This window comes from Chiloscyllium punctatum, chromosome 19, assembly GCF_047496795.1.
Source record: "Chiloscyllium punctatum isolate Juve2018m chromosome 19, sChiPun1.3, whole genome shotgun sequence".
NCBI classification, from domain to species: Eukaryota; Metazoa; Chordata; class Chondrichthyes; order Orectolobiformes; family Hemiscylliidae; genus Chiloscyllium; species Chiloscyllium punctatum.
Window position 1 is genome coordinate 78,984,076 of NC_092757.1, and position 13,184 is coordinate 78,997,259.

The 13,184-nt window shown below is 41.6% G+C and overlaps 1 protein-coding gene across 3 annotated transcripts in view; it reads right to left on the reverse strand.

The window, feature by feature from the left end:
• The window catches only part of LOC140491503 (TNF receptor-associated factor 4-like), a 107,088-nt gene that overhangs the window by 25,911 nt on the left and 67,993 nt on the right, over positions 1–13,184 (reverse strand). For all 3 annotated transcript variants that reach the window (XM_072589775.1, XM_072589773.1, XM_072589774.1), the window contains exon 2: positions 6,221–6,272. In XM_072589775.1, coding sequence (XP_072445876.1) covers positions 6,221–6,272 — 52 coding nt within the window. The remainder of the gene's footprint in view (positions 1–6,220; positions 6,273–13,184) is intronic.

Below are 13,184 nucleotides of genomic sequence, written 5' to 3' on the forward strand. Positions count from 1 at the left end.
TTCATTTTCACACAAATCAGACTTTGTGCCAAACAATGATGGAAACAACTAGCAAAATCTGCTTTTTCCGCAAGAGATCCAATGTGGAAAGACAGTCGCATCATTTACACACTGATTCTTTGCTTTCGTCCCATTTCCTTGCGATTTGTGGCTCAGTAGTGATTTGCTGCTGCAGCAGTTTCTTTAGCCAAGCCTCCAGAAAGCATTTACTGAGCAGACTGTGGCTTTTCCTGTTGAAATGTACTGGAACCTTAACCGAAACCTTATTGTCTCTAGTGACGGAAGAACAAATGCATTCAGGGCCAGAACGGAAATGTGGGGACAGGTTGCATTGGATGTAAAAACAAAAGGAAACCAAGACTATCCTATTCATCCTAAGTCAAGACAGGGACACACACACACACACACACACACACACACACACACGAGGAGAGGGAAGTGACACATGAAGGGTTTTCAAAGATCACTACATGCACCTAAGAGTTCAGTGAGATATGTGAGTAAATTCAGTTCTTCATTACTTCTAACATATTGCCCATTTCCACCTCTTCTGAAGCCACGCTACCAGCGAATGCGATAATGTGTTTCAGGAACCACCCCCAATTTGCACTTCTCACTATGTTGCCAGGCTAGATATTAATTCTTAGCAGAAAGTTGACTTATTGGGGTCAGCAAAGCTGGATGGAACCTTGCCTTCACCCGAACTCCACATTCTCACTTCGGGGGGCCCCACAATCAGCAGCAGGAAACGTCACTGACTGCTCTCCCTTCTTGGAGCCAGAAGTGGATGATCCACAGCTGCTGTTACAGGCTAGGAACTGAAATAATACATTCCAGATCCTAACTCTCAGAACAAATAAAAAAATTCATCCCCTTCATTGGCTCTTTTGCAATTGCCTTAAAATCCTTTCGTTACTGACACACCCACCAATGGAAAGGTTCCCCTGCTTATCTATCAAAAACCTCTCACAATTTGAAACACATGCATACTTAAGCTTGGACAGTGTATACTGGCAAACTATATGGCTCCACATGGGAGAGCAGAGTTGCTAGCTAGGATATATTACCTCCCGATCAGTTTCTGCACTCCATCATGGCCAATTTGTCAACACTGTAACATTGGACAGCAGTAGACAAAGACATTTGGGAAATGGTTTCATGGCCAATTGCATGTTCATCTCAGAGATGGATTGCATGGCAACTGAAAATAGCAATACATTTGTCACAGAAGCTTCTTGGACAACCACTACTGGGTGGAGGCGGCAATGCCACTGGACTAGGAATCCAGAGAACTGGGCTGTACCCCAGAGACACAAGTTCAAATCCCACCACTGAAGTTAGGGAATTTAAAATTAACTTAATAAATAAATCTGGATTAAAAAAACTAGTTTGGGCATTGGTGATCGCGAAGCTTTTGGATTGTTGTGAAAACCCACTTTTTTCACCAATTGTACGTAAAGGAAAGAAATGGATTCAGAATTGGTTGGCTGACAGAAGGCAGAGAGTGGTTGTAGATGGAAAGTATTCTGCCTGGAGGACAGTGTTGAGTGGGGTCCCACAGGGCTCTGCTCTTTGTAGTTTTTATAAATGACTTGGATGAGGAGGTTGAGGGGTGAATTATTAAATTTACTGATGACACAAAGGTTGGAAGTGCCGTTAATAGTATTGAGGGTTATTGCAGGCTGCAACACGACATAGACAGGTTCCAGAGCTGGGTCAGGAAATGGCAGATGGAGTTCAACTGGATAAATGCGAATTGATGTATTTTGGAATGTCAAACTTGAATGCTGAATATAGAATTAAAGGCAGGATCCTTGGCAGTGTGGAGGAAAGAAAGATCTTGGTGTTCAAGTGCACATATCCCTCAAAGTTGCCACCCAAGTGAATAGGGTTGTTAAGAAGGCATATGGTGCTTTGGCTTTCATTAACAGGGGATCGAATTTAAGAGCCACGAGGTTTTGCTACAGCTCTACAAGTCCCTGGTGTGACCACATCTGGAATATTGTATCCAGTTCTGGTCCCCTATTGTAGGAAAAATACAGAGGCTTTGGAGAGGGTGCAAAGAAGGTTTACCAGGATGCTGCCTGGACTGGAAGGCTTGTCTTATGAAGAGAGGTTGAATAAGCTCGGATTTTTCTCTCTGGAGAGAAGGAGGAAGAGAGGTGACCTGATCGAAGTATACAAGTTAATGAGAGGCATGGATAGAATCAATAGCCAGAAACTTTTCCCCAGGGCAGGATTGACTGCATGAGGGGTCATAGTTTTAAGATATTAGGAGGAAGGTATAGAGGAGATATCAGAGGTAGGTTCTTTACACAGAGTTGTGAATGCATGGAATGCGTTGCCAGCAGTGGTGGTGGAAGCAGAGTCATTAGGGACATTTAAGTGACTGCTAGACATGTGTAGATTAGGTTATTTTATTTTAGATTAGGAATAATCCTTGGCACAACATTGTGGGCCAAAGGGCCTATTCTGTGCTGCACTTTTCTATATTCTATGAAATCTGCCAATCTTAACTGGTCTGACCTGCATGTGACTCCAGACTCACAGCAATGGGGCTCAATCTTGCCTGTACTCAGACTGATGTGCTAGGCCACTTAAGGACAATTACTGATAGTTAATGAATACTGGCCTTCCAAGTGTTGCCCACACCCTAAGAATGAATATTAAAAAAAAGATTGGGCAAATAACCTTCGGGGCTAGAAAGAAATTAAGTATCAACTGTGGTTCCCAGATGTCCATTACCTAGGTACAGAACTTTCTTCACTCAAAAAGCTATAAAAGCTGGCAATTAGAAATTCCAAATGTGGGATTGCTGCATTTTGTTTTAGTCAAGGAGGATTAGACCATCCGACTGAATGGGAAAAAATGAGGATTGAGATATTGGACATCAAAGTCGAAAAGAGAGGCAGTGGAAAAGCACAGGAGGTCAGGCAGCATCCAAGGAGTTTGACAATTGATGTTTTGAGCATAAGCCCTTCATCCGACTGAATGACAGAACCAGCTGAAGGGGCTCAATTGTGAACTCATGTTTCTCTATCTACTCCTTTCTCCAGGACCATCAAGGGCAGTTGAAGCACCACCCTCCTGCCCCAGGTTTGTAACAGCTGCCTCAGTATACACAGAGATCAAACGAGGAATATTCTGGTGTCTTACTCAACCAGATACAGCCTTTTCCATTTGAAATCACAGCAAAAAAAAAAGTGAATACGCCCTTTTTAACTCAACTCCAAAACAAGGACCCATCTAAGACATAAAAAGATTTTCTAAGGAGGTTTGACAGGGTTGATGCTGAAAGGTTTTCTCCTTTTGTGGAAGTCTAGGGTCAGAGGACATAAACGCGAACTCTTAATCTTAAACTCTCTGAAATTAAGACAGAGACATGGAGGGCTTCCTTCTGTCAGAGTGGTGAATGTGTGGGCTTCTTTACCACAGAAGACTGTCAAGGCTGGGTTGTTAAGTATATTAAAGGCTGAGATACAGATTTTTAATCAGTAAATCAAGAGTTCTGGGGAAAATGCAGGAAAGTGGAGTTGGAGGGTTATCAGATCATCCAAGATTGCATTAAATAGTGAAGCAGACTCAATGGGTTGAATGGCCTACTTCTGCTGCTACATCTTATGGTCTTAAGGCAGCTCACACTAACCAAATAATTTTAAGAAATTCTACGATGCACATAATCAATGATTACAATGGAAAGATCATTTGATCTAAAGCACTGGTCTAAACTGATTGATAATAGTAACTTCTGTTATTTATCTTTTCAGAGAGTGCTTCCAGTATATTCTATTCTAAATCACAGGTTTCAGCAGTTATGGCATTTTGTATTTATTTGGGAGTCTGTGTTTAAGAAAGCTTACCTCAGCTAAGTGTTTCAGTGTTCCATTGTTGGTTCTTGCTTTCACTGAAATTCTCAAGTGCAAGCTGAATAGAGTAGAGATGCAACCCGTGGACAGAGTCCAGCAAGAGATGCACCTGGTTAAAACATTAGGAAATATTAAAATCCTAATTCCTCACTTTTTTCAAAGTCTACAGAAAAGCTAAGGCTAGAGTTCGCAAACAGAGAAAGATTTACAGCTTAGAAAGCAGAGTGGGGAAGCTAAACGTTTTAACACTGTAAACCTCAGATATTCAATCTGAAAAGACTTTTCTTTAAAATTGTCTCTTAGAACAAATGCTTCTGATGTCTAGAGATTAAAGAGGTAAAGGGAGGACAAAAAGGAGAAGAAATAACACCTGCAATAATAGAAATAGTACGAAATAAAAATAGACGCATTTCCCAGCACCTCGCCCCACGTTGGGATTTCATTGCCAGCTCAGATGGAAAAAGGGAAGCAATATCACAAAGTACATTCAAGCACCTATTGACAAATAACCGCATTCATTGTGCTAATTTTTCAATCTACTAACAGAATGAATGAGAAGTGATTTCAATCGCAGGCCCTTTTGGCACCATAACACTGGGTGAAAGCAAGTTTAGAAGTAAACAGCATCTTCAATCCCTTGCAATCAGCCAAGACAAGTGCCCATTTCCCTAGTCAGATGAATCTGTAGAGCCTGGATCTTTAACTGAAAGTCAGATGCTATTTAGTTGGATTTTAACAGATTAAACACAAGATACAGAATAAAAACGAAATGCCATTGTCAAACGCATTGTTGTTTAAAGCCCTGTTAACAGCCCGTGGCACCACAGTGGGACTCTGACAGCCTATGCAGAGGGCAGGGATGTGTGTGTCTGTGTGTGTGTGTCTGTGTGAGTGAGAAGATTGAGGGTTCCTGGAAAAAGCCTGGTGTGGAGCGACTGCAGGCCTATGGCTCTATGGTGAAAGGAGGACTCTAATTCCAAACTTTCAACTGTTTTTCTTATTTATTACTTTATAGTGACAAGAACTGAAGTGTTGAACTTTTAACTTAGATTATTATTTTTCTACTTTTTACCCAAGAATTTTTTACCCTAGGAACATTGTACCTAAGATGGCACCTTGAAACATTGTAAACTTCTCAAATGTACTGCTGTATCCCTGCACTTGAGTACACGTGACAATAAAACCTAATTCTAAGTATTTTTAAACACAATGGATTTTGTGGGTAATACATAAAATCTTGAAGAAATGCAGCTGTTGCTTTATAGTTAATGGAATGTGACAGGACAACTTTGAACTACTAGAAATGTCACATTACATTAAGGAAAAACTATATTTTAAAAAAATGTTCTTTAGCTTCTCTCAATTTCTGGTCAAATACCTTAGTATTCATTTATTATAGCAGTCAAAAATTTAGCAAAAAGCTACTATTTTAACAAACTGCTCATGCACTTGTCGTACAGTCTATTTCATTATATTTGTACTTATTTCTAGAAGGACTGAAGAACGCAGACCATAGCTATAGTATCAGAGCATCCCCTTCTTTATTTACATTGTTTTAAACTCCTGTCTTCACAACCACTCTGTTCACAATAAAACAAAGCACAATGCCCAAGGCAGAATGTAAGAATTGGAAATGAGTGCCCAAATTGGAATTAAAAAAGAGCTATAAAGTTGTAAAATTCAGGTAACTACATCAGCTGTGTGATGCGACTCCACGGAACAAATAGGAGCCCGATTCAATCTGTGCAGGGTTAGGGTGTAATAATGGCTCTCATTGTCCTGTGCCAATAGGGATAGGAAAAGCAGCAGAAAGTAAATATTGGCTCTGCTGGCTCTCTAATAACCATTCCTCATTGGAAACATTTCTGTGCATGGGTTGGACTGCAGACATTTTGCAGTGTCTCTAAATAGCAGCCCTAACCTGCCACCTAGAAGCATGTAGGAAGAGCAGTTCCTCGGATCACAGAAAACTGAGTGGTGAAAGCAGAGAGAAGAACTGCAACAGCTTTATTCATTCAACAAAGCACAATAGCCAACCAGGAAGACAACCATCAAAGAAAAGGCTTTTTGTAAGCCTCACAATAAAGAGTAAAGATGACGAACAGCCTGAAGGCATGCTCATTACAACAATTACCAGAGCTGTGGCTGAGTGCCGTGGAGAATAAGATGACAAAAGACAGCAGGACCCCTGAGGTAACACAAATACAAGAGCCCTCACAGACCATGGAGCTGTGCTGAACAGGCAGATAAATTACAGCAAAATTACACTTAGCAATTCAGATTCTCTAATTGGTGAATGGAAAGTAGAAGTTTCTATGAGGAAAAGGTAATTTGCATTTGCAGTGGTCATTTACCTTCGCATAGTCGAGTGGGAGCTGGTCTTCGGGACACTTAAACACGCCCTCACTGAAACACAAAAAAAAGAGAAGAACTGTAAACGCACAGTGTACAACACTCATAACATGTAGTTAACGGGACAGCTGTATTGTGCCTTCATGCATTTCTTTGCAAACCACCATTAACACCAATGAGGCATATGAAGGCAGGCTCTCCAGCATTAACATAATAACACTGCATTCATACACTGCCTTAAAGCACTTTATCCAAAGAATGACACTCATTTTGTTGAAGTCCACTCAAATCTAAACCCTGTTATTGGGGGGGGGGGGGGGAGAAAGGGGGTGTGGATGGAATAAAGGAAATTCCTATCTCTTACACAGTCTTTAGCAAGAAATCCTTTCCAAATGAGAAATCAAATTCAGTTTTATCTTCACACTGAAGCCCACAGACTGGCAGAACATAAAAGGTAGAGCTGCAGGGCACACAGCCTTACTCCACATAAACAAAATCAGTCAGATTTTCCTCTTGGGTTGTCAAAACGTCCAGGATTGTGCAGGAATTGAAACACCATCAGCAGAAAAGTCAGAGGCATAGCTAGTAAATGGGGCAGGTTCTTCCCCACACAGCACTGCCCCATTCACCTCCGAACATTTGCAGAATATGGGGGCATTCATGTAAAACAGAGATGCAAAGGAACTTCTTAGCTCATAATTGTGGCTGTCTGGAATTCTCCACCCCAGAGTTGTGGAGGCTAGATCGCTGGAAGAGGAGGTAGACAGATTTTTGAAATATTGGAGGGTTTAAGGGAAACGAGCAGCTGACACAAAAGTGTAGTCAAGGCGAAAGTCAGATCAGCCATGAATTTATAGACTAGGAGAAAGTGAGGACTGCAGATGCTGGAGATCAGAGTAATAAAGTGTGGCATTGCAAAAGCACAGCTGCTCAGGCAGCATCCGAGGAGGAAAGTTGGCACTTCGAGCATAAGCTCTTCATCATGCTTATGTTCGAACCGTAACGACTCTCCTACTCCTCAGATATGGCCTGACCGGCTGTGCTTTTCCAGCGCCACGCTTTTTGACCATGAATTTATAAACATCAGGACAGCTTGGGGGGGCCAAATGGCTCACTCTGGTCTCCATTTCTTACGTCCTCATGTTTTGGGAGAAGAGGAGGACTGGGTGGGGCTGGTGTTATTGGTGATAAAACCTCCTAGGGTACACTAAACCATCCTGACCCTCTGCAGGTGCAGGTGCCAACTTTTCTGAAGTTCCAATAGCACATTGGAAGCCCGAATCAGCAAGTTTTCTTTTACTTTCAGCCGCGATGTTGTTATTAATAATAGTCCATGATGTGCAACAATTGCAGAGTTCAGAATGCACAAGGAATTGTTTCAATTCTGCAAAAGGTGGACAGAGTTGCAAGCAAAGGGTGTTGGGGTACTGCTTAAAAATGTGTTGCTGGAAAAGCGCAGCAACACATTTTTAAATTCAGATCTCCAGCATCTGCAGTCCTCACTTTCTCCCTGTTGGGGTACTGCCTCAAAATTCTACATTTGGTGCATTTTTAAGAGTACAACTTTAACTTGATTATTTCATTTTGGAGACAATGATATAATGGTAATGTTACTGGACTAGTGATCCAAACAGCCAGAAGAATCTTCTGGGGACATGGGTTCAATTCTCACACTGGCAGCTAGTGAAGCTCAAATTTGTTTTTTAAAAAAGTAAAAATTATTGCAAGTTAGTTTTGTAGTCTCAGTAATGGTAACCAATTGTTTAAAGTCCTAATAGGAAGGAAACCTGACATCTTAAAATTGTCTGTCCTACCACAATTCTGCCTCCACAGCAAAGTGGTTGACTCTGAACCAGCCTCTAAAATGATGAAGACATGGCCTTTTAGTTTAAGGGTAAATAGGATGGGCAACAAATGCTGGCATTCAAGACCCACGATAAATAAGTAAAATAGATAGACTGGTAGGTAAAATATTGGTAATTCAACATTTAAAAACATTAACAATTACAGATTATACTCAGTCATTATCTGTTTTCCAACAACACTTATTCCTTTACCCAGCAAACTCCTGCGATGTCAACAGAGCTGGTACAGAGTTAAACACTTGCATGTTTAAATTTAAGTTTTATTTATTCTATCTCAGTAAATAAGGATTAAAAGAATCAGTACTTTTATTTCCTCAGACCGATCAGCATTTGTTTTGTTCACAGAGCCAAATCTTTTTAAGAACTGTTAAAACACAGCGGTTCTGTTTAACTGGGCCGATGAGAAACAGTAAATCTTTCATGCAGCTGAATGTTCTAGCAGCTTCACAAGCCTCCTCTGTCAACTGTGCTGCAAACATATATTGCCTGGAAGTAGAAATAAATTGCAATTTGCCTATTTGCCTTACCCCCAAAGGTGGTAGCTTATTGAGACTCTAATGTATGCTGTTGGCACTAACTGAAGACTGAAATTGATCAGGTACAATTGGGAGAAAGGAGGGAAACTCCTATCAGGAGGCATTTTCCCCCAAAACAAAACAAAGAACAGAGGCTGCTGGAAATCAGAAACAACAACAGAAATTGCTGGACAAGCTCAGCAGGTCTAGTGGCATCTGTGGAGAGAAATCAAGAGTTAATGTTTCAGGTCAAGTGAGCCTTCCTCATTTTCCCTATGCTCTGCTCAATAAATATCAGTTGATACCAATGTGCAAATAGTAGGCAAGGAGGGTCAGGCTTGGCTGCAAATTTATTCATAGAGACATACAGAATAAAGCAAGGAAGTTATATTAATCTGTCCACAAATTCAACCAGTGTACTGTGTCCAGCTCTGGTTCCAGGGATGAGAAACTTCAAAGATGCAGATATACCGGAAAGGATGGGGCTTGAAGAGATTTTGAGAGTGGTGCCCAAACCCTGAGGGATTCAGAACACAGTGACCAGAGAGAAATTATTCCCAATAGTGGAGCATCGGCAACAAAAGGGCACAGATTTAAGGTGATTACCAAAAGAAGCAATAGCATGACATGAGGAATAGCTTCTTCACACAGTGAGTGGTTGAGAACTTGAAGGTGCTACCAGAGGGGGTGGTGGAAGCAGAGTCAATCGAAACCTCCAAGGGAGAATTGGATCTTTATGGGGAAAAGGCAGGAGATTGGCACTGGTTGAATTACTCCTTCAGAGGCACGATGACACGAGGGGCCGAATGGCCCCCTCCAGTGGTGCAACGGATTCTGTGATTTATGGCGATTTACAGTGATTCTGTAAAATTTCATGCTGAGCTTCACATGTGAAAAATAGGCAGTTAGTAGAGCACACAGAACAGGAGCTGAATCCTCATGGAATCCTATCTCAGGTTAGGTCGGGGTGGAACTGAAGGGGAGGAAACTAAATGATATGGGGAGGGGAGAAAGAAAAAAAAAACAAGCAGAGGCCTCGAGCATGGCATGGGTTCACTGCAGATTGAATCCATCTGGCAATTAAATCCAACAACAAATCAGAAGAGGGCGGCAAGACTTGAAAATACCTCAACGAACAATAGTCAGTTAGAGGAAAACAGAGTCAGAAACATGTTGCACATGGGTTTTATTTGACATTTTAGGAAGCCCCCAATGCAGATGAAAAATACAAGTTCCTGGACCTGACTACAATAAAAGATCAGTCTTTCACAATTTCAAATATTAGCGGCTTGTGATTCTTAAGTGCATAAGAAAGATGCATTTCTTTGATCTGCACGTGGACTCTGGTGAAGGGAAACTGACTGTAACAGCCGATAACAGTTCCCTAAGATTAACAGTTAAGAGGTTGCCAATGACTGAAATATTAGCAGATATCAGTTACCACTGCTTACTTTCAGACATACACTCCATTCCTGTGACACTGTTGGAGAGATAATTCCAAGGACAGCCAAGTCCAAAATTCTCCTCACATCATGCTCTCAAGTCATGCACATCCCATAAAGGATTAACAGGTGTGAGGAACCTGGCAGGTAGAGTCCACAGGAAAGGGGACACAACATCTTGCAAAAACCCAGGATGACCTAAAGCCTTCTGTAGTCCATGTACAATCAACTTCCTGCTGGAATTTGAAAGCAACCAGCAAATGTTTCAGAGAAAAGTTACCATTTTTATAAATGTTTCTTCAAAAGCATCTATTTGAACTTGCTGTTCCCAGTTGTATACCTGCTGCGCAGTAATTCTCCCAGCCACCAGTAGCAGCCCTATCTATTGCCCTTCCTCATATAGGTGCAATTACTGTAGCAGCAATTTAATTTTGTGATCACATTATATCCAAACGTTTTGACCAATCAATCCACTAAATTGCCCAAGACGACATCCATGCAACGTCTAAAGACAAAATGCGCTGACTTTGAAGCAGCAAAAGGAAACTTGAACAACTGGAAAAGGGCTTTAAAAAATTGCAACACGCTTATGCTGGAATTCAAGACTGTTTCAATGATCTATGACATTCATAAAGTATTTCTCACATTACTGCAACTCTAACCTCATTACATACCAGATAACAGGGAGTTCACTGTACTTTACCAAAATGGTGCAGCATTGAGAAAGGAGACAAACCAACAGCAATGAGATACTGGTTGAATGTTAACGTGCTCTCCAAGGCACGGAGATCGAGTCATATAGCACAGAGCCAGACCCTTCAGTCCAACTCAACGTGCCGACCAAGTTTCCCAAACTAAACTAATCCCACCTGTCTGGATTCGACGCATACCCTTCTAAACCTTTCCTATTCACGTAAACTGTGCAAATGTCTTTTAAACATTGCAATTGTACCTGCATCTACCACTTCGTCTGGCAATTCATTCCACATACGAACCAACGAGCGTGTGTACATGTTGCCCCTCAGGTCCATTCCCTCTCTTTTGAGCAGCACCTTTGGATCATTGGGGGGGGGGGGGGGCTAGTGAAATCGGACCAAGCAAAAGAGAGAGTGCAGTGAATTTGCTTCCCTCTCTGAAGTGGGACTTCAGCTCACAAAACCTTCGGATTCACAGATTGACAGTGCTGGTGGTCAGAGCCACGGCGGACAATGAAACTACTGACTCAAGAGGAAGGGCCAAACCGCTGAACTCTCAGTTGTTGTGACTCAGGTGCTGGTCAGTTACACCTCAGTGTACCACCACAAGACTCTGGATTTCACTGCAAAACCAGTTCAAACAGAACACAAACAAATTAACAGCATTAGAAATTACATGTATTCCGTGCTTCCAGACAACTGAATAAAAAACTGTTGACATTCAATTTCCCAAGTGGCAGAATAGGTTTGTACGAGTCTTTTTGCTGACATACTCTTGGTGCAGAATCAGCAAATTTAGGCAACTTGTTCATTAACAGAGTCTACGTCCCCAGTACAGATGGGGCTCCGCCGAATTGGAAAGAAAAGTGTTGTTTCAGCTGTCAGTAAGCTATGACCTCCTTCCATTATCCCAAGTGGCTTCATTTTGTGAAAGTAGTTAATTATAGTGAGAGAATACCAACAATTGATTAACTCAGGCCTGCTGTAAAATTAACCCACCCCTCCCATACACTCAGTCTAACACACCAGAACAGTCTCTTGGCCTTTTCAGTTCACTCAGCACTAATCACTTAACACAGCAATGGTAGCTGGGGCCCTCAGACTATGAAATCACACTTCAACTGTGAATCTGTGCCTTCAGCAATAGGAAGAAAAAAAAATTAGAAGTGCAGACAGGTTCAAGTACAAGGTACAACTTGAACTGCAGCACACAAAAGCAAGGAGTCAATTGGATAGAGTTTATCAGATTGTGGGAGCAAACCAAGGTACTATTTTGTGACTGATTTCAATTATTTCAACAGCCAACATCCAGAGTGCATCAAAAACAGAAAGTGCTGGAGGAACTCAGCAGGTCTGGCAACGTCTATTAAGAGAAAGAAGAGTTAATGTTAAATGGAGAAAGTGAGGACTGCAGATGCTGGAGATCAGAACTGAAAATGTGTTGCTGGAAAAGCGCAGCAGATCAGGCAGCATCCAAGGAGCAGGAGAATCGACATTTCGGGCATCAGCCCTTCTTCAGGAATTAGTGTTAAATGGCCCTTCCTCAGAATGCATTGCATGTCAAGAAAGCACAATGAATCAAGTTTTTGGTCATCTGACCCAATAGCTCATCCAGGTCAGTGCCATATTTTGCTTTATGAAACTCCTGTGAAACACCCATGGTTGTGATTTTAAAAGCACCATACATTTATAATGTATTCACAACTAAAAGCTCAGCCAGTCTGGCAGCATCTGTGGAGAGAAATGAAAGTTAAATGTTTCGGGTCCAGTGATTCTTCCTCAGAATGCCGAGGTTGCTGAAATGCTGCCAGACCTGCTGAGCTTTTCCAGCAATTTATTTTTGTTTCTGATTTACAACATCCACAGGTCTTTCAGTGTTTATCGATAATTTGTTCATTGGAAACCAATGGTTGCCTGCACTGGAAGATGCCATGGTATGAGTATTGCAGCAAAGGAGGCAAGTAAGGCTATTGTGTGAATGGTGACTCTTTGAGACAGCTATTCAATTGCTCTCACTCTCTGCATTTTCTCCTAGCCTTTCTTTTCCATAAACAGCAATTTCCCTTTAAAAAGAAAATAATTTTCTAAAAAAAATCTCTCACTTTCTAAACAAAAGTTATGTACATGCAAAGAATATAGAGTCATAAGAGAAACGGAAACAGACCCTGTGTCCAACTTGCCATGCCAACTTGATATCCTAAATCAATCTAGTGCCACTTGCCAGCATTTGGCCCATATCCCTCAATGACCTATTCATATACCCATTCAGATGCCCTTTAAATGTTATGATTGTACCAGCCTCCACCATTTCCTCTGCCAGGTCAATCCATACATGTTCCACCTTCTGCGTGAAAAAGTTGCCCCTTAGGTCCCTTTTAAATCTTTCCCCTCTCACCTAAAACCTATCTCCTCCAGTTTTGGACTCTCCCACCTTGGGGAAAAGACCATG